This window comes from Zootoca vivipara, chromosome 13 (genome assembly GCF_965207765.1).
Source record: "Zootoca vivipara chromosome 13, rZooViv2.hap1.1, whole genome shotgun sequence".
Classification (NCBI taxonomy): domain Eukaryota; kingdom Metazoa; phylum Chordata; class Lepidosauria; order Squamata; family Lacertidae; genus Zootoca; species Zootoca vivipara.
Window position 1 is genome coordinate 45,907,464 of NC_142596.1, and position 25,215 is coordinate 45,932,678.

Here is a 25,215-nt window from a genome sequence, read left to right on the forward strand (position 1 = left end):
GAGATTGTCCTTCCGGATCCAAACACACCTCTGCCAATGTCCCACCAGCCTCGCCAACCTTCCGGCAGCCCGTTGCTTCCTCCTGGCCCAGATACAGATGTCCCTGGGCTGGCCCTGGGCACCAGACAGGTGCTGGCCTTGATTCCTTGGCCTCCTTCCAAACACCTCTGCTCGCCAGATTTCCTATCGGTTGGCATGCTTGTTCCAACACCCTCTGAATGGGCTTTGTTGTTCAAAGCCCAGTCCTGGGTTGGGAAACCTGTGGCCTTCCATATTCTGTTGGGGCATCAACTCCCATCAACCCCTACCAGTATTGCCAAGGGTCAGGAATGATGGGAGATGGAGTCTCGAGACACCCAGAGGAGGTCATGCCTAGCCCTGCCCTGTGCCAGACACAGAGTCCTCAGACAATGGAACACTCCCTGCAAGTTGAGGACGCTGAGTTTACTGCAAAGACCTTAACAGTCCACAACCTTAGCTTGCTCAGAGTCTAATGTATGTCCCTGGCCTATTTCTCGAGATTTGTAAGCCCCTTCTGTCCACCTTGTCCCCTTCTGTCCATGTGTATCTCCTCCTTCTTGTGGAACTAACTTGCAATTCCTTGCAAGTAGGGAATGAACCTGCCAGGTTTATGACCTGTTGGCATTACAGTTCCAGCACCCTCTGAATGGACTCCTAGTCCGGGGTCAGGAAACCCAGGGCTGGAAACACCACAGGAATTTGGCTCCTTGCTCCCGACTGAAGTGCACTTGCCAAACTCCATGAGATATAGACTTTGGCTTGATTCTGTTGCTGGATCACGTCTGCACCTAGACTGAGGCCCCAGCTGCACTCTGCATTTTAGATAGTCCCGGCTGCGCCAAAGGAGACCTGGGAGCTGTAGTTTGTTGAGGGTGCCAAGAATTGTTGGAAGACCCCCCTGCTCCACTCACAGAGCTACAATTCTCAGAGTGGTTCACTAGTCAATGCCTTTTACCAGGAGCCAGGGGCAAAACTGGAGCCGCAGCAAATGCCAAGGTCTGTCTTTGTATAGAAGGCTACTTTCTGCACATGGAGGAGGTGGACAGAGAAAAGTTCTTCTCCCTCTCTTATAACCCTAGAATGGGACATCCATTGAAGCTGAATTTTGGAAGACTCAGGTCACGCAAAAGAAAGTCCTTCTTTGTACATGTTAGAGGTAGGTAGCCGTGTTGGTCTGACGTAGTCGAAACAAAAAATAAATAAAAAATTCCTTCCAGTAGCACCTTAGAGACCAACTAAGTTTGTCATTGGTATGAGCTTTCGTGTGCATGCACACTTCTTCAGATACACTGAAACAGAAGTTACCAGACCCTTATGTATAGTCAGAGGGTGGGGAGGGGTATTACTTAGAAGGGTGGTGGGAATGAGTGATTGGCTGAGAGGAGTGGTAAACCTGTTGACGACTGTTAACGACTGCAGTTGATCTTGCAGGAAAAAGCAAGGGGTGAGATGTCTAAAGAAAGCTTTATCATGTATAATGAGATAAGAATCCGATGTCTTTATTCAGACCAGGTCTCTCCATGGTTTTAAGCTTGGTAATGAGTTGCAATTCAGCAACTTCTCTTTCCAGTCTGTTTCTGAAAATTTTCTGTAATAAGGCAGCTACTTTGAGATCTTGTACAGAATGTCCTGGGAGATTGAAGTGTTCTCCTACTGGTTTCTCTGTCTTGTGCAGGCACCCCCAAACTTCGGCCCTCCAGATGTTTTGGACTACAATTCCCATCTTCATCAACCACTGGTCCTGTTAGCTAGGGATCATGGGAGTTGTAGGCCAAAACATCTGGAGGGCCGCAGTTTGGGGATGCCTGGTCTTGTGATTCCTGATGTCAGATTTATGTCCATTTATCCTTTGGGGACGCAGGTGGCGCTGTGGTTAAACCACAGAGCCTAGGGCTTGCTGATCAGAAGGTCGGCGGTTCGAATCCCTGCGATGGGGTGAGCTCCCATTGCTCGGTCCCAGCTCCTGCCAACCTAGCAGTTCGAAAGCACGTCAAAGTACAAGTAGATACAGCAGGAAGGTAAACGGCGTTTCTGTGTGCTGCTCTGGTTCGCCAGAAGCGGCTTTGTCATGCTGGCCACATGACCTGGAAGCTGTACACCGGCTCCCTCGGCCAATAATGCGAGATGAGCATGCAACCCCAGAGTCGGTCACGACTGGACCTAATGGTCAGGGGTCCCTTTGCCTTATCCTTTGGCGTAGGGTTTGGCCTGTTTGCCCTTCAGCTCTCTATATTGGGCAAGCAGGCCAAACCCTACGCACTTTGTCCAGTGCACCGTTAAACTTTGGCACCCATCCCGAGAGGAGGCAGTGATGGCCACCAACCTCAATGGCATTAAAAGAAGATTGGGCAAACTCATGGAGAATTAGCCAATCCGTGGCTACCAGCCAGGGTGCCTATGTTCCAGCTGCAGTGTTGGAGCTCCAGTGTTGAATCAGAGTTGTTGGGAATCTCGAGCATTGCTGTGCTCACGTCCCTCCTGTGGACTTCCCAAAAGGAGCATCTGGTTTGGCCACTCTGAGAACAGGATGCAGGGCCAGATGGGTCATCGGCTTGATCCATCTGCCCAAGAAAACTTTCTTATGTTCTTATGGGATATTAGGCAAATTGATGGAGGATATGGCAGCATTCTCCCTCTGCTGTCGGAGGCAGCATGGCAGCTGCTGGGAGTCTCAAGTGGGGAAGAGTGCTGCTGTTGTTCTCTGGCCTTAGAATCATAGAGTTGGAAGAGACCACAAGGGCCATCCAGTCCAACCCCCCTGCCAAGCAGGAAACACCATCAAAGCATTCTTGACATATGCCTGTCAAGCCTCTGCTTAAAGACCTCCAAAGAAGGAGACTCCACCACATTCCTTGGCAGCAAATTCCACTGTCGAACAGCTCTTACTGCCAGGAAGTTCTTCCTAATGTTTAGGTGGAATCTTCTTTCTTGTACTTTGAATCCATTGCTCCGTGTCCGCTTCTCTGGAGCAGCAGAAAGCAACCTTTCTGCCTTGCCTGCAGGCTTCTCGTAATAGGCATCCGGCTGGCCTCTGTGAGAAGAGGACGCTGGACTAGATGGGCCCTTCAGCCTGCTTATTGCCCCCAAAATGTCAAATAAACAAGACCCCTCATTCTTGGAATAAATAACAGCAGCAGGCAAAATGCACCCATCAGCACATTGCCGCCAATGAATAGATTCATGAATAAGTCACAGATTTATTTATTGGTTAAAAAAAGGGTCCTCTTCAATCATTTTTTAAATGAGTGCCGTCCCCTGCAGAAAGGGCGTTTGGGCTGATAGAATAGCCATAAATAATCCACATACCTTTCCTCTTGCCAGGCTAATGTGCTTAAAATAAAGTCTCCTCTCCCACATTCCCCCAACAAATAAGCATCCTCTGGCTCATTCAAGAAGAACATCTCTCTCATCCCTGGATAGGCAAAGAGAGAGGGGGGGGCGGGGGAAGCCACTCGCATCAAAAATGGTGCTTCCACCGGGTTGGAATTGCCTAAGGAAAAATGATAACAAAACCCTGTCTATTGGGCGCAACGTTCCAAGATTTATTTATTTAATTTGTTGGGCAGCTGGGCCTTCCCACCTTCCAGCGGCAACTGGTCTCCTGATGGCTCTGAGAGATATTAAACACGGAAGGGCAATCAAACAATTATGCAATATTTATGCATATGAAAATAAGCCAGGAAGATGAGGGTGGCATGCTGCCGGATGGCATTAACTGCTAAGGCTGCAATCCTACCTGCCAAGGGGTACTGAACCTCTTATTGGCCCCGAGGGCCGTATCCCCTTATGCGAGATGCGCCCCCTGAGGGCCATGTGGTGGGTGGAGCCAGAGGCAAAAAGGGGCGGAGCAACAGGTGTCAATGGTACCTCTCTGTGCAGTTAGAGCTGGGGAACCCTTTTCAGACCGAGGGCCACATTCCCTTCCGGGCATGCCAGCAGTGGGTGGAGCCAGGGACAAATATTGGCGGAGCAAGGAATGTGGGTTTTTCCCTTTGCACGATAGGCTGGTTTCTACACACTCACACACCCCTTTCTGTCTTCCATCCAGACAAGAAAGAGGAAATAGCAGGATTCAAAGGCATATTCCAGCCAGGCAAAAACAGTCAAGCAGGGCTGGTAAGAGATGTGGCCTGTGTAGAGGGTCTGTGGCTGAGGAGGTTAGTCTGGGGAGAGTCCTGCAGGCCAGATAGAGAGGCTCGGGGCCACCGGGCCTGAGTTTCCCCTCTCCTGTCCTAAAGGATAGGAAATATTAGAATAGCAAGGCATGAGTCATGTTGGATCACAGTATGGGTCCCTCACGGCTTCATCCCAGGTATGTGGAGATGGGCCATGCAGGTACATCGGATGGGCCATGCAGGCAACGTTCCGTTCCCAGCATTGCTTTTCTGGTAATTTGGAGGTACACTGCCCCTGTACATGGAAGCTGCACTTCCTAGACTTCCCTCTTTATCATCACTGAGGGCCAGCCCAGTTGGTCTCCCCTGCACCTGGCCGCCCTTCTGGGCTTATTAAGGGTCTTCTTGCTGCTTATGCTTGCAAGAGTCACACGGTGACCCCACCGAAACACCATAGCTCAGTGGGTAGAGTGTCTGCTTTGAATCCAGAAGGTCCCAGGTTCAAATCCTGGCATCTTCCATTAGGGCTTGGCATGCCTGCTGCCTGGAATCCTGGAGAGCTGCTGCCAGTCAGTGTAGACTAGGGGTTGTGGTCCAGGGACAGGCTTCAGGGAGTCTGTGAACTGGAGGTTATATACATACATACATACATACATACATACATACATACATACATACACACACACACTGGAACCTCGGTTTTACGAACACCTCGGTTTACGAATTTCCGGTTTACGAACGCCGCGGACCAATCTGGAATGGATTAATTCACTTTCCATTACTTACAATGGGAATGTTCGCTTCTGTTCATGAACATACTTCCGGAACCAATTACACCCATGCTTCGGGTTAAGTACGCTTCAGGTTGAGTACTCCGCGGACCCGTCTGGAACGGATTAATCCACTTTCCATTACTTTCAATGGGAAAGTTCGCTTCAGTTTATGAACGCTTCAGTTTATGAACAGACTTCCGGAACAAATTGTGTTCATAAACCGAAGTACCACTGTATATATATATATATATATATATCCATCCCCAATACAATAAATTAAATTGTGGGCAATATTTTGCGTGCATGTGTCGATGTGCATTTTTCTGCAGAGTTGCTCCATAACTTCCACCAGATTCTCAAAGGGGCCTGTGCCCCCCCCCAAAAGGTTAAGAACTATCGAATCATAGAACTGTAGCATTGGAAGGGACCTAAACGGTCATCTAGCCCAACCTTCTGCAATGCAGCGGATGCAGCAAATCCTAAAATACATGGACCCTTGGTTTGATTCCACATAAAGTTACTAAGTGAGTCCCATTTTATTTAATTGGGCCTTCACTTAAGCAAGTGTGCACAGGATAGCAGCTTCCGTCTGTTTAATCGGTAGATTCAACCAAAAAAGCTTTCGCTGATCAGATTTTATTTGTAGGGGTCAAACGGAATTTAACGGCAGACATTTAAATCAATGGTGCTCTGAGTTCAGGGCACATCTGTTTAATTCTTAAGCTGCTTTGGTTCTGGCGTGTTACCGAAACAGGGTATGGAAATGTGAGTTTCCCCCCCTCCCAGCGCTGAAGGATAGCTTGGTTATTACAAGGGCAGTGGACAGTTCTCAGCCTCAGGGCCACAGTCACCTATCAGGCTACCTTCCAGGGGCCATGTGCCAGAGGTGCACAGGGCCAGAGGTAAAAGAAATGTCACATTTTACCTGTGTGCACTAGTTATGATTCACACCTGGGCATCCTCCTCGATTCTCCTTATAGGCAGGTAAGAAACAGGATCACTGTTTTAGGACAAATTCCAGTCAGGCAAAAACACGGGAGGAGGGTGCAAGGCCTAGGGAGAGCGAGGTGTAGCCTGGTGGAGGTTTCACACTCCAAGTTTATGAAAGCATAAGATGGTTGGACAGTGTTCTCGAAGATACGAACATGACTTTGACCAAACTGCGGGAGGCAGTGGAAGACAGGAGTGTCTGGCGTGCTATGGTCCATGGGGTCACGAAGAGTCGGACACGACTAAACGACAAAGCCCTCTTACCTCTATCAACCCCTTAAAAACAAACAAATATCTACATTTGATCAACAGAATGCTCTATAGCATATTTACACTGGAAGAAGTTCTGCTCAGTCCACTGGGACCTGCTTCCATTCAAGTATTTATTAGTTGTTATTATTATTATTATTATTTCATTTACGAATTGCTTCCCATGTGTGGCATTCCAAAGTGATTTATGTTGGACCAGACCCTAAATTATTGGCTTGGCTTGGAATCGAAATAATTCATGTGTATTTCTTTTTAAAAAAATAATAATAATACTGATTGCGGTTCGGCTGCCTAACATATCCTATTAATATTTCTGATTAAAAAACTAAATAATTAAGACTGGGAGCTCCACAAGGGCAGAATTACTCATGCTTAGGGGGTGGAGGGAGGACAGACTAAAAGCAAACCTGCCATAAACCACTTTGAGCCTGTGGGGGAGAGCAGGACATTAAGGAAAGAAAACTATGGCACAGGCCAACCCAAACCCCATGAATCTGAAAGAATAAATAATCATTTATGCACCAGCAAAATCGAGGGCCCTCCCCTACTTTAGCATAGTTTAAAAATGCACATCTGTGCAATATATACACAGCCTTGATAGTTAATATGAGTTGGCAGCATCAAAAATTTTGTTGCGAAAAAACATATGTATCTATCTCTCACTCACCAGAGCCCTTGCAACAGCCCTCTCCGTCTTCCAAGCAAGGGAGACAGCCTGCAACTTAAACAATCAATCAGAATCTTCTCTCAGCAGTTTACAAGGAAGAGGATATAATTATTACTATTAATAATAATATTAATCTATAAAGTGTACATTATCTTGCCCGAGCCCCCTCCCTCCCCCCCACTATTTTATTTTATTTCATTTTGCAACGGTGGCGGCGTCACCGGGTCCGCTCAGCCTCCCGGCCGCTCCACACCGACCTCCCGGCGGCGCGTGTGCACGTGTGGATGCGTGTGTACGCGCGCTGCTGCCGGGTCGCAGGGCGGCCACACGGCGCGCCTCTCTCCTTATCGCAGCGGCTCCGCCTCCCTCCCCCCCCCGGTTTTGGGGAGGGGGTGCTGCTGCAGAGAAGGAGCAGGGAAGACTTTTCTCCCTCCTCCCCGCTTGGGCTGGCGCTCAGGCGCTGCGTGCGAACCGCGCTCTGCTCCAGACTGCGGCCCCTCCGCCGCCGCCGCTCCCCCTCTGCCGCCCCGGGGCAGTGCACCAGCCGAGCCAAGCCCCCAGCAGCAGCCCAGCCAGCTCCGCTCAGCTGGGGCCTCCTCCTCCTCCTCCTCCTCCTCCTGCGCTCTTCAATCCCTCCAGCCGGCAGCCGCCTGCTGGCGAGTTGGCTCAACAATCCCTTTCCAGTGATGGAGAGAGAGAGGAGAGAGAGAGAAAAAAGGGGGCTGTTGGTCTTTCCCCCTTTTTTGTGACACCCTCCCAATTCCTGCCCTGTTTGCTTCCACTGCAGCAGAGAAGCGCTCTCCAAAAGTCGATGGGGACGAGTAACAAGTCTCCAGTTTGAGCAAGCGTCGCGCGCAATTAAAGCGCCCCGGGTTTTTTGGAGGAGGTTGGCGTCTCTCTCGTTGCAAAGCAGGGCAAGCAGTTGAGGTTGTTGGACTCTGCGCGCTCTCCCTCCCTCGGCTGGGTTGGCAAACTTGTATCAGGAGGCGGTGTATGTGTGCTTGTGCGCGCGTTTGTGCGCGCGCCTGTGTGTGTTGGATGGCTTTGGGAGCCCGAAGATGCTGCCTGGCGTGGTTTTTCCCCCCTCTTGCGGAAGGGCACCTGAGCTAAAATCTGGGGATTAAGCAGACGCACACGCACACAAAACACAAGCACCCCCCCCACTCACCACCTACACACACACACACACACACACACACACGGAGACGCGTTTCTGACGGGTGCCAAAGGAATCCTTTTGAAATGACTTGGAGGATTTTCATCTTGGAATTATGTGGAGGGCGAATGCAGTGAGTAACAAGCGGCGACGAAGGCGATTAAATAATAGCAATTATGATAAATAATAATTTAAAAAATGCGGAATGGGGAGGGGAGAGAGAGAGAGGTGGGAGCTATGGATGGTTGGTGGCGATCTTTTTGCCTGGCACTGTTGCAAAGGGGGTGGGGGTGGAGTTGGGTTGCCTCGACAGTAACGTCGATCTCCCCCACCCCACCCCCGCGCCAACCCCCGGCCACCCATGGGTGAAATGGACAGATTAGGGTCCCGGCCTTGCTGCCGCTTTGCATGTCAATTTCGCCTGCCAAGAAAGAGCGAGAGAGTAGAATTTTATTTTGCGTTTCCCCATTTTTTTTAGCATGGAAATTAGTGCTATTTGTATTATTAGTATTACTGTAGAGGTTTACTGAGCAGGTGGCGCTTAGCTGAGTTTACTCTCGAGGAAGTGCTTGGAGGGTCGCTTCTTTCCTCCATCCCAAAATGAGGCGGCTTGCCCTCTTTTAAGCACCCCCTCCATCGCCAGCCTGTGCGTGTTTACTCAGAAACAAGTCCTCTTGACTTCAATGGGACTTGCCGCCCAGGAAAAGATGGGAGCTAAAAACTCCTCGCGAGGGACCCCTCCAATTGGGAACTTCAACCTGCTAGAAGAGACCTTTAACTTGGGTGGAAGAAGGACCCTCCATTGAATTGCAGAGGGGGTGGGGGTCTGTCCTTACTTTCCGAGTAGACCGATCGCAGCGGTGGTTATGAGAACGCAAGTTTTGGGGGTGTTTACTCGGAAGCAAGGCCCGCCTATGCTCAGTGGGCTTTTTACTCCCAGGTAAGGGAGTCTACCTAGGGGTGGTGTTGGGAGAGTGGGGAGGGGGCGAGGCCGCTTCATATGTCTCTCTCCCCTCCCCCAAAACACACCGCAATCCTACGCATCCTGACCCGGGGAGGAAATTCCGTTTAACTCCGCGAGGGCTTCCTCGGGAGTAAGGACGCATAGGATCGCGTGCACGTCCTAGTGGAGAGAAATTGCGGCAGGAGGTGGGAGAGGGAAAGAAGAGCGGGGAACGGTTTTCCAAGGAAGATCGCGGGCAAAACGTGCGCTCCGACAAATTACATGGAAGCAAATCAACTTTCCCCCTCCAGACGATCGGCTGCCCGGCGAGGATTTATTAATCCGCTGCGCCGCGAAGTTGTCGCTGTGTTATTTTGCGCTGTTCCGCCTGCGCTAACGTGGTGGTCTTTCTGTCGCCCCTCCCCTCCCCTCCCTTCCTCTCCGCTCTCCCCCAAACCCTCCCTTTTAGACCCCCTTTGCACCGATAAGCAACCCTGCCTCGCGGGTAGGCGAGGATGTGGCGCCCCGATCTCAGCACCAGCACTGGCGATCGCATCTCTGGAAAGCAGGATGGCAACCTCCCTTGACGCCCGGCGCTGAGGAGTCTTGCGAAATGCCAAACTTTGCGGCAGCGGCTACGATTTCTCACATTCCTGGTAATGCTGATTCTGATGCTGGTGGAAAGTGGCTGGCGGGGGGTGGGGAGGGGGAGAGATGAGGATAAATGAATAAATAAATAAATAAATAATTTTTTTGAGGGGGGGTGGTTAGGGAGAAAGTGGAGAGAAGCGCCAGGAACGCGGCGGGCGCCAGGAGGCGCTGTTGCTCTTGGTTTCCCTTTCGCCCCCATGAATGGAGCGAGAAGCTAAGAATTCCCTCTTCTACGTAGTAAAGGCTAACGGTGCGGGATTTCGCAGTGTGTGTGTGTATGTGTGTTGTGCACGTCTTTCTAATTGGTGCAAACAATCTCCCCCTCTTCTGCCAGCGTGGTGCATTTTTTTAAAACTCAGTGGTTTTCTTTTTTGGGGGGTGGGGTGGGGTGGGGGTGGGGATATTTCAAATAATTAATACTTCCCGATGAAGGAGGTTTAAAGGCACGGGCGAGTGGGTTATGGTTTTACTATAAAAAATCCACCCACCCTCTTTCTGTCTTTTTGCCTCTCGTGCGATCTGACTGCAGTCGGGCAAGCAGAAAAAAAAAAAATCTGCCCTGCAACAGACAACGGCTGAGTTTGAATCCAAATGAGGTCTGGGGATAGAGAGAGAGAGACACACACACACACACAGCTCCAGAGACCCCTCGCTCATGCCTACCTGAAGCCTAGGGAGGGAAGAGGTTTACTCTGAGTCCTATATATCGCTGCTTCTGCTGGAACATGATTGATGAGTGTAGATGTCAGGCTGATGGGAGCCATAGGATCAGAGATGCATTCCCCCCCTCCACGGGGTGGGTGGGTGAGATGGAAGTCAGCAGAAGGTAGCCCCCCCCCCTCCACAAGCGGCTTTGCCACCGGCCTCTGTGAGAAGGAACATCAGCCCCCCCTTTCACCCACCTGCCCAACGAAATCCACGAAAATAGAGCATCATCCAGGGACCTGACCCGAAGCGAAGGGGACAATATGCATGCCAGCGCCGGGCCAACATCCCCGATGCCCAGCCAAAGTGGGTACATTGCCAAGGAGAGAGAGGAGTGAGGGCGGGTGAGGGGGGTGGTGAGGAGGAAAAAAACCACAGTTAGAATATTGCATGTCTGAATCTGTTCCAGAAATGCAGCCAGTTCTGCGTGAGCAGCCAGCCAGCTTGAAATGAGTCTTGGAATAAAATACAATTTCTGGACAGAGGCGAGGGGAGTGGGGGGGGGACATACACACACACACCAATCGTTGCTGCTTCAGCCACAGCAGGAGGGGAGAGGAAAGGAGGGCAGGAAGCAGACAGGGCCTGGGTCACTGGATGCCTTCAAAGCCTTCGGCAGCCAGGCTTTCCGAAAAGGCATGCCGAGGAGCTTCAGATATCTCATCTGCGCTGTGTCCTCAGCAGAGATTGAGCTGGTTTTAGGTTCCCCCTTGTAAGGGAAGGATATGAGCAGAGCTGGCCAGCGGCCCTTCCGAGACCTTGAACACAATTTCAGTTTTGCTCTGGTGGGAGTTAAGTGTTGCACTGAGCCCTGGGTGCTTAGCTGAAGTTGAACTTTGAGGGCCACCTTGACCCTGCAGGAGGACTCGGTTCAAGGATGCCTGTTTGCAAGGTTAAGGACCGGGTCCCTGTGGGAGGCAGGAGGCTGTGGCAGTTCATCCTCGTCTTCCGCATGATGTGATGCCCATCCCGGGCTCCTTGTTCTCCGCAGAGCATGGAGTTGGTGAAGATGGCGCGAGTTTGCTGGAATCTCCTGGTGCTTCAGGCTCTCTTGGCAGAGTTGGCCCTCGTCTGGGGGGCAGAGAAAAGCTACCCCATCCTGAACATCGCCGTCATCCTGGGGAGGACGCAGTACGTCACGGAAAGAGAGGTCCGAGCGCTTTGGACCAGGGATATGTCCGGCGACCTCACCGTCGACGTCAATGTGGTGCCCCTTCTGGTCAACCAGACAGACCCCAAAAGCATCATCACCAACGTCTGTGACTTGATGTCGGGCACCAAGATCCACGGCGTGGTTTTCGGAGACGACACCGACCAGGAGGCGGTTGCCCAGATTTTGGATTTTATTTCGTCACAGACCTTTATTCCAATCTTGGGGATTCATGGTGGCTCGTCAATGATCATGGCGGACAAGGTAGGCGGAGAGCACATTGTTGTGTGAAGTTGGTGCCCTGTGGGGCAATGTATGCTGTCGCCTCCCTCTTTGGGCAGAAACGGAAATGGAGCGATCCTTTAGCGATCCTTTAATGCAGGGGTAGCTAACATGTGCCCTCCAGATGGTGTTGGACTGCAGCTCCTGTTATCCAGCCAGCATGACCAATGGTTAGGGAAAGTGCGAGTTACCATCCAACAACATCTGGAGGCCACCGAGTTGGCTACTCTTGCCTTAATGGGTTGGTCTTGGCTTCCTTAAGCTGCTTGTAACTTCAGTTTCTTAGGGGAGGGAAGATATTTATTTCTGAACGATTAGACTTGTGGTTTAGCTTGGAGCGTTTCTTCCTCAGTATCACGGCCTACTGGTAGGAGCAGTTTGTGGCTATTCCATGACATTCCCTATCAACATTGGGCTGTGGGGTGTGAAAGATTAGCAAAATCAGTTTTTTTGTCTTCGGTTCACAAAGGATGTTTGTTTAGGTCTTCAGCAGCTTATGCACCAAAACACACGATCTGCTTGGATGGCACAAAGCTGAGGGTTTCACTCAGAACTGCATGTTTCCTTTGAGTTGTTGGATAAAAGTCTTCCCCAGCCACCCAACTCTGAGCCGAAAGGACCTCTTCCTGTCACTGTCCGCTGTCAACCAGCCGAACTGTCATTTTCTTAGGGAATTGTGGGGGGGGGCAGCTCTGTTGGGGATGGGGGCTAAGGATATATTTTTGCAACTCATGCACAAGCTGCATCTCTTGAGATCCGTAAGGGGTAACAAGGATCGCAACACATGTGTAGTGTAGACCCTGGAAGTTATCAATCCAGCAAGCATGTCGAAAGGAAGTGATGGGGAGACTTTAACTGCAGCAGGGTGGCTATAGGTAAATGGTGGCTTACCTAGCTGGTGTTATGGAGACCAATTGGGATGTTGGCCAGGGCCGACCCTAGACATTTTGCCACCTGGGGCAAACCACAAAATGGCGCTCCTTCCCTGCCAGGGAAAAAGGAGTGAATGATCTACATCATGAACAAGGGGGGTGGGATAAAGATCTACATCGGGATCTGCTGCGCCTGCGGTTCCTGCCTCTTGCGGTGGCCTCCTCCCCTTGCCTCATGTGTGGGCCGTCCCTGATTTCAGGAAAGTTGAACCAATCGTGGAGGGGAGCTGTGCCGGGGTTGCGTGACGAGGTGCGAGTTCAAAGGCTCGGGATAGGATAGGCCGCCTTGCTGTGGAATCAAACAAAAACTCTAGCAAAATGTGTGCAAGAGAGATAATAATCGCCAGGGATTAGGCAACTGAGCAGTGGTGCAGTGAGACTGAATGAATCTCCAGGGCACGATGGCAACTCTGCTAAATGGAATGCATTTAAAGTTCTGCAATACCATTTCAAACATCCGTGGCTTCCTCTTACAGTTCTAATTCTGGCAGCTGTAGGTTCTTACTAGTTTCCTTCCCAAGCTACAATTCTCAAAGAGTTCTCCACGAGGAAGAAGGATTGATTGTTTAAACCACTTTGGGAATGGGCAATGGTGTGTCAAGCGACTCCTGGCACCCTTAATGAACTACAGTTCCCAAGATTCATTTTTTTTGGGGGGGGGGAGCCATGGCTGTTGAAAGTGGTATCATAGTGCATTAACTGTATGGTGTGAATGGGGCCTGGGGCCTGAGGCCTACATCTGTCAGCGTGCATAGCAAACCCTCGATAGTTCTCAAAGCCTGCCTGGAAAATGGTCTCTCTTTGTTTTGGCTCTGACAGAAGGTCCACATAATCCCAGCATGATGCCAAATGAAGTCCTGTACCTCTTCCATGCAATGGATAACAAACGTGCGGGAGTTTTCATCACAAGGGTGAAGGGATTCTCTTTGGTTTGGGAACGTCACGCCTGGGGTGAATGTGGCCCTCTAAAGCTTTCTATCCGGCCCCCGGGATTTCCACAGGCCACGCCCCCTCTCCCCAGGCTCTGTTTTACACCCCCCTCAAGTGCCTTTGCTTGGCTGGGATGTGTCCTTGAACTGCAATCATGCCATTGGCCCATCCGGCTTGGTATTGTCTACACTGACTGGCAGCAGCTTCCCAGGACTTTAGAGCAAGCTCTCTCCCGGCCCTACCTGGAGAAACCCAGTGTTGGAAACTGAGATATATCAGCTAGGCGCCAAATGGCCCCTTAAACCAGAGTTACACTTACCCAAGCGGAATGCCTGGTTGCTATTTGGGGGGCAAGATGGCTCTAAAGCCATTTTTTTCAATATGAACTTTTTGGTTCCCGAAATTCACTCTGATTGTGCAGATAAAATAGAACTGATAGAATTCTACAGGATGGGGTATTAGTGTGTGAAAACAGTCCAGATCCAAGGATTCCCAGGCAGGCACCTCCAGCTGGAGGAGATGTCAGGCACCATCCTGGCACCCGGGCATCTTCACTTGGTCGCAAGCGGCCAATAGGTGCAAAATGAGCCTGGCGCCTGGCTGATTTCGAACACTGCTGGAGATGCCATCAGGAGATTGAACCAGGGACCTCTCCCCTCTTGCTTGCCTGGATGGAGAGGTGTGTGCAGAAACATTTGACTTTCTCTTGGCTGGAAGGGAGCTTACAGGGCAAAGGTCAGAGTTCCATCTGTTGCTCCACTTATTTTTGTCTCTGAGCCCATGCACTATTGGAATGTGTCATAGGAGGCAGGGAAAAGTGTCCTCTGGTCTGACAAATTCATTGCAGACAGAGGAGAAGCTGTTCTTCGATACGGCAGCGAAATTGAACCTCCATGGCAAGAGGCAGTTTACCTTTGAGTACCAGGCACTGTGAACAAACAGGTCCCGACTTGTGAAAGGAAGACCTGTCTGTCTGCTTTTGGAAGCAGTGTTCGAAACACACCAGGTGCTAGGTGCGTTCTGCTACTGGGGTGGGTTCCATTGTGACCACGTGGATATTTCTGGGCACCCGGTTGGCCACTGACATCTCCATCGAGCCCGCTGACTCGTCTGTAGCAAAAGAAGCACTTCTTCTGTTACTTGGCTGGCCGAGCTTACACTGTCGCCTCTCCACAAGCCGCCCAGATGGATCTCACAGACCACAGTTTGCAAACCTCTGCCTTACTACATAGTTAAGACCATTTCCACTTCTATGGTGTGTGTTTCTCCTTCTTGCACACTGGGACAAGTGAGCTGTTGTCAGAGCAAGCCACAGTCGAGCAATGTAGCTGAGATCATAGAATTGTACAATTGGAAGGGATCTTCTATTCCAAGCCCCTGGTGAATAGACGTTCCATTGTGACCGTAACCCAGGCTTAATGTGTCATTTGGCGCCTAACTTATATATCCGAGTTTCTAACATTGCTTGGAAGTGGAATGATGAAAGAAATGGATTGTTGGTTGGCTCCAGCAGGACTCTGGGTACGTCTTGAATAGCAGCCAGTGAGGGAGATGGCCACTTTGCTCTTTGTCCTCAGCATAGACTGCCTTTGACTGTGAATTTGAGATCATGATTAGCCATTGGTAGTTCTCTTAAATATTCCTACGCAAATTGGTCTAACCCAGGCATCCCCAAACTTCGGCCCTCCAGATGTTTTGGACTACAGTTCCCATCTTCCCTGACCACTGGTCCTGTTAACTAGGGATCATGGGAGTTGTAGGCCAAAACATCTGGAGGGCCGCAGTTTGGGGGTGCCTGGCCTAACCCTTGTCCAAAGCTTGTGGCGGAGGAACATCTCGCTGACAGCAAATTGCAGAGGTTAAAAGCATGTTTTGTGAAGAGGTCCTGCCTTTGCTTGTCCGGAAGTCGAACCGTGAACCCAAATTCCACAGGGCATGTGGGTTTACAGGCCATTATCGCAAGCCTCTTTGCTGGGACGGTGGCTCCCAGGTCCATAGGATGGGGCACAACCTTTCTTGTGGCAGCGCAGGGCCACTTCCAGGATGTGGAAGGTGAGCTGGGAGCTCAACCCAGGGGTGTTGCACCAAGCTGGATCAGGACTTCCAGATTTCAAGAAAATGCTTCTGCTGGGAGCTGGAGCGTGGAAGCTCTGATCTGCAAAGAAGTTTACACCAATGTGGAAATGGAACAAGAGGCTGTTTTGGTCCACACAGATATGATGCACAGTGAAGACCTCATAGCCACATTAAAGTTAATTGTTACCTTCCTAGCCTTGCCTCTTCTGCTCTCCCCGGTTCTCGCCCTTCGCTTGCTATTCTTAGTTTTGCTTCCCTGCTTTTTTTCTGGTTTTGCTTATGCCAGGGGTGGAATATGGCCCTCCAGCCTTCCCTGTGTGGACCCCAGAACGCTCCCCAAGCCACACCCCACACACTTTTGTCTGGCTGGGATGGTCCCTTGGATTCTGATAACGCCCCTTCTTTGCCTGCATGGAGGATAGAGAGCAGTGTCGAAACAAAAAATTAAAAAAATTGATTCCAGTAGCACCTTAGAGACCAACTAAGTTTGTCATAGGTATGAGCTTTCGTGTGCATGCAGTGTGTTTGTGCAGAAACCAGTCTACTGCAAGAGGCAATAGCCACATCCATCATTCTGTCTCCTTTTGCCTCTGGACCTGATCACCACTGTCATGTGGCCCTCAGAAGGCTGCCCACCTGGGGATGTGGCCCCAAGACTGCAAAATCCCCCACCCACCGGCTTTTATTGCATGGTGCCTATTACTGCTTGCTGCATTTAATATTCATTTTATTGTTGTGAACCAGGAATTGCAGTGGAGAGGTGAAACTGGCTCCGTCCTCCCTGCACAGAACATTGCCGAATCTATGAATCGGAGTGGTTCTTTATGAAATAGCTTTTTGCGGAGCTGCAGAACACATAACGAAGCCCTCTCTTGCCTTCCCCCAGAATTGTTTTGGCCTCTTCCCTGGTCTTGCCTCCTTCCCTCTCCGAATGTTGGATGTAAGCAGCTGGGGTCCAGCAACTGTGGTTGGCTTTGCAGAGCAGGGACAGCCAACTTCTGCCTTTTTGGGGTGTGTGCTCTGTGTCCTCCAGTGAACAGAGTGGTGCCCAGCAATGAAACATACTGCAGAAACCGGAAGGCCAAATGCCATTTGGGCCATTTAGAATTTTAGGCTGAGCTGGAGAACCTGCCGTCCTCTAGATGTTGCACGAGTGCATTTAATATGTGATGCCTCAAAGGCTGGGACATGTGCCTAGGACAGGGGTGGGGAAGCTGGTGCCTTCCAGGTGTTGCTGGACTCCAGCTCCCATAATTCCTTGCCATTGGCCATGCTGGCTGGGGCTGATGGGAATTGGAGTCCAACAGCATCCAGAGAGCCACAAATCTCCCCCTTCGCTGATGGAGGACTTTACAAGCATGTAAGCATAGAATTGTAGAGTTGCAAGGGACCCCCCAAGTGTCATCATTCTAGTCCAACCCCCTGCAATGCAGGAGTCCTGCTCACACCCGTTCGTGGGTGGTCTCATATAAAATATTATACAACTCTGTTTAAAATTTGACCGCTATCATTTACATTGCATATGCATGGGATGTTTCTTGGGCTTGGGGCACATGAGTTCTTTGTTGCATTTGCAGAAACCTGAAAAATAAGTTAAATACTGTAAACCAAAATCTGCCCACTGCCATCAAAATTCAACAGAGGGGTGTTAATGTTGCAGAGCAGAAAGGAATATAACGTGTGTGTGTTTTGCAACTGAATATCTTGTTTCCTTTCCTTTCTGGCAGGCGATTTTTTGGGTCATGTTGCGACCAAAAGATGTGGAGTGGAGGAATGAGGGGCCAAATAAATTTGCATCAGGGTGAGGAGGGCTGGGTCTGGCATAGAGCCACTGATTGGCCATCTCAGCTGCAGATCAGGAAGGGAGAATCTGGTAATTTCAGTTTCTCTCCTTTCCTTGTTTTTCTGGTTCTGTTCTCCACATTTCCATGTTGATTTTGAATTTCAAAACTAACAAAATCTTCGTGTACTGGATGGTTTGCGACTAACGTTTACTCAGAACAGACCCGATCTTTTTTTGGTACACATTACCTGGCTGGAGAACAGCATTGCAAAATTCATAGAAGTGCGAAGTGTGAACTGTGACTGCGTCTTGTTTCAGTAACTGAGAATTGGGCAGGTTTGACTTCAAATGCAAACTGAACGTGATTTCTCCCTCCTCCCTTATTGACAGCACTAACCAAGAATGACCAACAGTCTGGCCTGGTACAAGGCAGTTTCTGATGTTCTTACATATGGAGAAAGGCTGTTAGCTGAGTGGTGGAGCATCTGCTCTGTATGCGGAAGGTCGCTGGTTCGATCCTGGGGCAAAGGCTCCCTGTTCAAAATCCTGGAGAGCTGCTGCCAGCCAGTGCCGACAATACTGAGCTAGGCAGACTGGTGGTCTGGCTTGGTTTGAGGCAGCCTCCTGTGTTTCTTCAACTCCAGGAGGCATGAAACGTAGCTGCAGATGCGAAAGCTTCTTTCGCAAGGCTGAATGGGCCACCGTCACAAACCCTGCTCCTGAGATTGCCTCGTGTTTTGCCTGGGTGATACTGGCTGCCGCCGAGGAGCCTTTGAGCCAATCTTGTTTGTCACTTATGTAAAGAGTTGATGATAATGCAGCGAGGCGTTTGCTGACTGGAGAGCCACTTATTAGCTTTTCAGCAAATAATTTCTCAGCACATCAAACCCCGAGACTGTTTCACAACAGTAGCGGAGTCGACTGAAGGCAAACCAGATATTAGAAAATAAAAATAGCTTGGGTTCTCCTCTCAATCCCCTCGCCTCTCCTCCTCGCTCCCTATAGCTTGCCTTTTCCGTAGATGTCTTTTCAGCATTGCGGTTGGGAGATGGGGTGGTGGAATTAAGAGATTTGCACCGTTTCGGATCAGCGATCCATACAGATTCAGGAGTTGGGGTTGCAGGACAGAGTGGAGAATGGGCTGGCCTGGAGTAGCACGCTGCATGTAAAGACTAACAGAACGATCCCCCAATGGGAGTGTTGTGTGCGTGTATATTCGAAGCATGTCCCAATAGTCCTAGCTCGTCTCTGCCTCACCTGGACCTCTCCTGCCTGCCACAGGGATTCGGCAACAGGGAAGGCACAGCCGCAGTCCAATCAAGTGCTTGGGGCAGCGTAAGTACTGCAATGCTGAATTAGAACAAAACCGATCAAGTCCCAGTATACTGTTTCCGACAGTGGTCAGCCTCTGGGCACCCACGTGCAAGATGCAAAAGGGAAGCCTTTCCTCTGGTGCTTGTCCCAGCAGCCACTGAGAGGTATGTTGCCTCTGGGCATGGCTGTTCCATTCTGGAGTCTAGGTAGCTATGGAAGCTCCATCTAGTAGTCTTGGTAGTTATCATTGCCACTTTGCGGCAGTGAATCCTACAAGACTCATACCTTAGCACCTATTTAAGTAGCCCAGAGTTATGACTAAACCTCAGTCTACTGCCAGTTATCATCATCACCCTTGTTCTTAAATCAATAATAGTACATTTCACTTAAGAGGCTTCTTTCAACGCTTTCCAAATACAGATATTTTCCCGTGGTGTATGCGGATGAAGTTTAATCAAAATCAAAATTCTCAATACTGAAGCAGAAGAAGCAATGTAAAGCTATTTCGATTTCAAGTCTGCAATCTGTGAAAAACCAAATCCTACCCTCACAGCCATTCAGAAACAATATACAGTAAAGGAAGCAACTGAAAGCAGACAGAAGCAAAAGGCTCTTCGGGGTCCAACTAAAAGAAAAAAAGGAGGAGGGAGCCAATTATATCTCTTGGAGGAGGGCGTTCCAAGGATGGTGTCACCACCGATAAGGCCCTGCCTGCCTCTTCCACAGAGAAGGATGGAGGTGGGAAGGGAGAGGCGTCCCATGGAGTTAGCCTATTGCCTCCCCCAACCACACAGGTGATGGTGGGAGAGGACTGACTCATTCCTTGTTTAATTGGCATGCTCCCTCTCTGGTGTCAGAAGTGGGATGTGCAGCAGAGAAGGCTGATCCGTTAGTTCCAATGGGACGCAACCCTAGTCTGCCTTCAGCCAGATCTCATCTGCATGGGGGGTGGCTCTGGCTGCCAGCTTCCTCCTGCTGAGTCTCTGTGTTGCCCCTGTAGGACTCAGCAAGGAGGAGGCCAGGGACAAAACTAGAAATAGTTGGATATGCCTGCCATTGGCTCCTTGGCTGCCACCCTACCAGTGTGAATAGTCACCAGCCACCATTGGGGAGGTGTGCTACGAATCCTAATCTGAATGCTGTCACCCTAAATTCTCAAAGGGTTGAAAATATGGAGGATGCTGCAGTAAGCTTTCAGCAAATAGATTTTCCCACTCAAGAATGGTGGTTGTTGTTTAGTCGTTTAGTCCTGTCCAACTCTTCGTGACCCCATGGACCAGAGCACGCCAGGCACTCCTGTCTTCCACTGCCTCCCGCAGTTTGGTCAGACTCATGTTCGTAGCTTCGAGAACACTGTCCAACCATCTCGTCCTCTGTCGTCCCCTTCTCCTAGTGCCCTCAATCTTTCCCAACATCAGGGTCTTTTCCAAGCTGTATGAGGAATGGTTGAGGGAGTTGGGCAGGTTTAGTCTGGAGAAGGGAAGACTGAGAGGTAATATCATGGCCACCTTCAAATATCTGAAGGGTTGTGGCATAGAAGATGGAGTAGTCTTGTGGGTAGGACTCAAACCAATGGATTCAAATGACAACAAAGAAGATTCTGACTCATTAGGAAGAACTTCCTGCTGCTTAGAGCTGTTCGACAGTGGAGGGTGGTGGACTCTCCTTCCTTGGAGGTTTTTCAGCAGAGCTTGGCTGGCCATCTGCCAGGGGTGGTTTAGCTGTGATTTCTGCATTGCAGGGGGCTGGACTAGATGACCTTTCGGGTGCCTGCCAACTCTACATTTCTATGATTTGATGGTAATTTCCTTTTACCGTCCAGCTTCTGGGTCACTGAATGCAAAGATACTGGATTAACTTGATGAACATTAGGCTTATTTAAATGTTTTATCATATTGAATGTCATTGTGTTAATATTTAATAGAGCTGAGCAGGTTGAAATGTATTAGGTTACCTCTATTCATGTTCTGGCTGTTCTTTGGTGATCCCAACCACCCCTTAGAGGCACTTCCACCACAGAACTGCTGCCTATGTGCCAACTGCCTTTCCAGTTCACAACTTCATAGCAGAAAAATGCCACCAACATAAATGGAAGCAAGTAAGAGGATATAGGGTGTAGTGTCCTGGCAACAGAACAATGGTTCTTAATACAAATGGCCATTTCAGCACCAGGGAGAGCTCCAAAGGGTAGGAGTTGCTCCAAAACAGCCCTGGGTAAATGCCTCACTGCCTCTCTACCAGGCCCAGTGCAGAACAGGAGCAATACGTCCTCCTGAAATGAGAGTCCTAGCAGCAGCCCAAGTAACTTGGATGGCTTTTTAAAGAGGATTAGGCAGATTCATGGAATATAAGGCTACCAATGGTTGCTAATTCTTATGGCTAGGCTCTGCCTCTGCTGTTGGAGGCTGTATGCCCCTGAATACTGGTTGTTGGAAACTGCTCTTGTGCTCAGGTTGGACTAGATGGGCCATTGACCTGATCCAGCAGGCTCTTCTTCTGCTCTTACCTACAGGAATAAAAGAGGAGGCAACAGATATTGATGCACCCTTCCTAAAGCCTGGGAACATGCCTGAATATTTAGGTAATCCAATGTACCCCCCTTTTTTTGTTTGGTTGATAATCAAAGGGCCAGGTGACATTCCACAGGTCATATTTGGTGCAAGAGGGTACCAGTTGCTGAACTTGAGCTTACCTCTCTCACACATGCACACACCAGCACCAAAATAAATAAGTTGTCGCTTTTTGACAGGGGACCTGTGATTTGAATTTACTGGAAGGTCATCGTCATGCTTGATGTAGTCAATTTGGGAATAACATGCATGTTGAATGCTATAAATAACTGGGTTTTGCAGGCCTTGCTTGCTGCCGTGGTCTCTTTTGTTCCAGGAGTATGGGTCAGAGTGATAGAGAAAAGGGTGCCACTTCACCATGAAGCTATCAAAATCACCTAAATTGACTTGATCAACAGGGAAGTGAGCATCACAAATTCATACCTAAGCAGGCTGTCTGTAGATGTGAATGGAGGAGTCATCTCAGAGGCTCGCTGGTTCTCCTTCCTCCTCTCTTAATCCCCCCCCCCCCGCTTCCATGATTCTGAGATATTTCTAAAACTCAATGAAACAGTCAAGGAGGTGGTATGGATTGTGGGAGCTCCCGGGTCAGCTTACCTGCTTGTACCTGACTTGGTTGTCTGGACCAAGCAGAAGAGGGATGCATATTGTCCCTGTCAAATGTGTTTTAATTCTCCACTTTGTCATCTATTAACAGTGCTGGAGAACATGCTGGCTTTAATTGGAACTGACAATTTAATTGTTTCTTTCTCTTTCTCTCTCCTTTTTTGTTTTGCTGGTAACATGCTTTGCCCAGTATAATGAACAAGCATGTGGGGTGTGTGTGTGTGTGTGTGTGTTTTAAAAAAAGAAACACCTTCTCAAATCTGTAGCATAGTTCTGGACACAAGCTGGACTCTCTTGTTGGGGCAGATAATTGCAGAAGAACCCCCAAAGCTTTGTACCTGCTCCTTTATAGGGAGTGCAACCCCACCAAGAGCAGGCAATCTCCCATCCTTCTGGTCTAGGGAACCACCCACTAACAGGTTCTTCCTGGATTGAGCTTCAGTTTGCTGACTGTCATCTAGTCCCTTACCAAGGCAAGACAATACTTTTAATGCATTGGCTTCCTTGACAGCCCAGCATCTGAGACAATGTCTCGAGAAGTTTCACCTTAGTCAACTGATGCTGGAGCTTTGACAGTTAATTAGGAAGGGAAGAGGGGGGAAACAAATGAGATTCCATTCCATTTAGAGGGGAACTTACCTAATATCCATTTTCAGAAATAATACGAGAACCGAAACACAGATTTTCCACCTTTCCAAATTTTGCAATTTTCAGTGAGTAAATCTGCATGTTCTCTGCGGCCAAGTCACATGCACAGAAGTGTATGCACTGGCATAAACTGTGCATAAAGATATTAGTGAAAATGACTGGAAATTAGGGGAAACCGCTCTGCAAAATAAAAATAAAAATGTGTGTATTAAGCAGAATTGCACACAGACATGTCTGTTAGGAGAAATGCACACTAAGATGCTGGTGAATTTTCATTGGGTCTTTAAGGGGGGGGGATCATAAAATGTGCCAAAATGTGGAGGACTGAGATGGGAAAGGGAGAAATGGAAATTGACAATTTTGGCCATCCCTGGAGTCAATAGCTGTAGAGGTACCAAAGACTGTATCCCTTCCATACCTCCAGTTTCTTCTTCCTTTGTAAATTACAGCAATCTCTTTATTTTCCTGGGTAGGTGGAGGGAGGAGCAGAACTTGGCAGGACCATCAGTTTTATGTTGTAAATCTGAATGTTCTCTGCTTTAATTTCATGTGTCGTTCATCTTCCCCTGGCCCTGGCAAGTGCCCTAAATACTACCCAAAGCCTGCTTTGGCTCTGAAGAAAAATGTGATGGGTGACAGGTATCCCATTATGCCCTACTCGGAGTAGACCCATTGAAATCAGCCAGCTTAAGTCCATCATTTCAGTGGGTCTTCTGTGAGCATCTGATACTGGATAATGCCCTATATATATCAGAATGGGGAACCCATTACCCTTGAGATGATGTTGGACTCCTATTGGTCCAAACCAGCATCCAGGAATGATGGGATCTGGAGCTCAACATCTGGAGGACCACAAGTCACCAGTAGCCTTATACTTACTTACTTACTTACTTACTTACTTACTTACTTACTTACTTACTTACTTAGTATTGTTGTTGTTTAGTTGTGTCCGACTCTTCGTGACCCCATGGACCAGAGCACGCCAGGCACTCCTGTCTTCCACTGCCTCCCGCAGTTTGGTCAGACTCATGTTGGTAGCTTTGAGAACACTGTCCAGCCATCTCGTCCTCTGTCGTCCCCTTCTCCTAGTGCCCTCAATCTTTCCCAGCATCAGGGTCTTTTCCAGGGAGTCTTCTCTTCTCATGAGGTGGCCAAAGTATTGGAGCCTCAGCTTCACGATCTGTCCTTCCAGTGAGCACTCAGGGCTGATTTCCTTCAGAATGCATAGGTTTGATCTTCTTGTAGTCCATGGGACTCTCAAGAGTCTCCTCCAGCACCATAATTCAAAAGCATCAATTCTTTGGCGATCAGCCTTCTTTATGGTCAAGATCTCACTTCCATACATCACTACTGGTTAGTTAGTATACTGCCTTGTAAAAGGTAAAGGTAAAGGACACCTGGATGGTTAAGTCCCTTCAAAGGCGACTATGGGGTTGCGGTGCTCACCTCGCTTTCAGGCCAAGGGAGCCAGCATTCGCCCACAGACAGCTTTCTGGGTCATGTGGCCAGCATGACTAGACCGCTTTTGGTGCAATGGAACACCCTGACAGAAGCTAGAGTGCACGGAAACACCGTTTACCTTCCCGTCGCAGCGACACCTGCTTATCTACTTGCACTGGTGTGCTTTCAAACTGCTAGGTTGGCAGGAGCTGGGACGGAGCAACAGGAGCTCACTCTGTTATGGGGATTTAAACCATTGACCTGATCGGCAAGCCCAAGAGGCTCAGTGGTTTAGACCACAGTGCCACCCGCATCCGTGTACCTGCAGGTCTCAGATAAAATCATAATATAAAAACACAAAACACATAATCGAAATAAAACCAAGAACAACCCAATAACCTCCCCCATCCCCAACACATTTAAAAAGGGCATTGAATGTCAATCAACCAAAGGCCTGATTAAAGAGAAAAGTTTTTGCCAGGCGCCTAAAGGAAGGCACCCGGTGAACCTCTCTGGGGAGAGCATTCCACAAATGGGGAGCCACTGCATAAAAGGTCCATTCTTGGGTTGCCACCCTCTGGATGAAGAAAGGCTTCATGAATTTGTCCAATCCTCTTTTAAGGCCACCCAGGTTGCTGGCCATCGCTGCCTCCTCTGGGAATGAGTTCCATAGCTGAACTCTGCACTGCATGAAAAAGTCCTGTTTAAATAAAATCTATCCCAAATCCCCCAACATTCAGCTTCATTGGATGTCCATGAGTTCTAGTGATAGGGGAGAGGGAGAAAGAAAGTTCCCTCCACCCATTTTCTCCTTGCCATGCAGAATTTTATAAGTTCCCGTGATGTCGCCTCTTATAAACCTTTTCTCTAAACCAAAAGTACCAAACGTTGCAACCTTTCTTCTCCCCGGCTGCACATCTTGTCCCGAAATTTCTCCTCGAGCTTTGCCCGATTGCCCAATTGTTTGTGAGATGCAAAGGAGCAGCCATGTTCGAAAAGCCACAAGCAACAAAACAGACATGATCTAAATAAGATGACAGGGAAGCCAAACTTCTACCAAGAGCTTGAGGCAAAGGAAGGTGCCAGGAAGACCTTTTTATAGGCCCAGACTTCCCCCTCTTTCTTTCATTTTTGGTTCAAGAGCTGCTCGTAATTCATTGCCAGCATTCAGAGTTAACAGGGAGCAAGCTTGA

General features: G+C 49.2%; 1 protein-coding gene across 2 annotated transcripts in view; it reads left to right on the forward strand.

Annotated features, from left to right (window-relative positions):
- The first annotated feature begins 7,494 nt into the window (after positions 1-7,494).
- GRIN2A (glutamate ionotropic receptor NMDA type subunit 2A) overlaps positions 7,495-25,215 on the forward strand; it is a 207,542-nt gene continuing 189,821 nt past the window's right edge. The window contains exons 1-3 of one of the 2 annotated variants that reach the window (XM_060282391.2): positions 7,495-8,125; positions 9,405-9,591; positions 11,283-11,705. In XM_060282391.2, coding sequence (XP_060138374.2) covers positions 11,286-11,705 — 420 coding nt within the window. In that variant the 5' untranslated portion in view covers positions 7,495-8,125; positions 9,405-9,591; positions 11,283-11,285. The remainder of the gene's footprint in view (positions 8,126-9,404; positions 9,592-11,282; positions 11,706-25,215) is intronic. The other variant, XM_088656648.1, reaches the window with a different exon arrangement.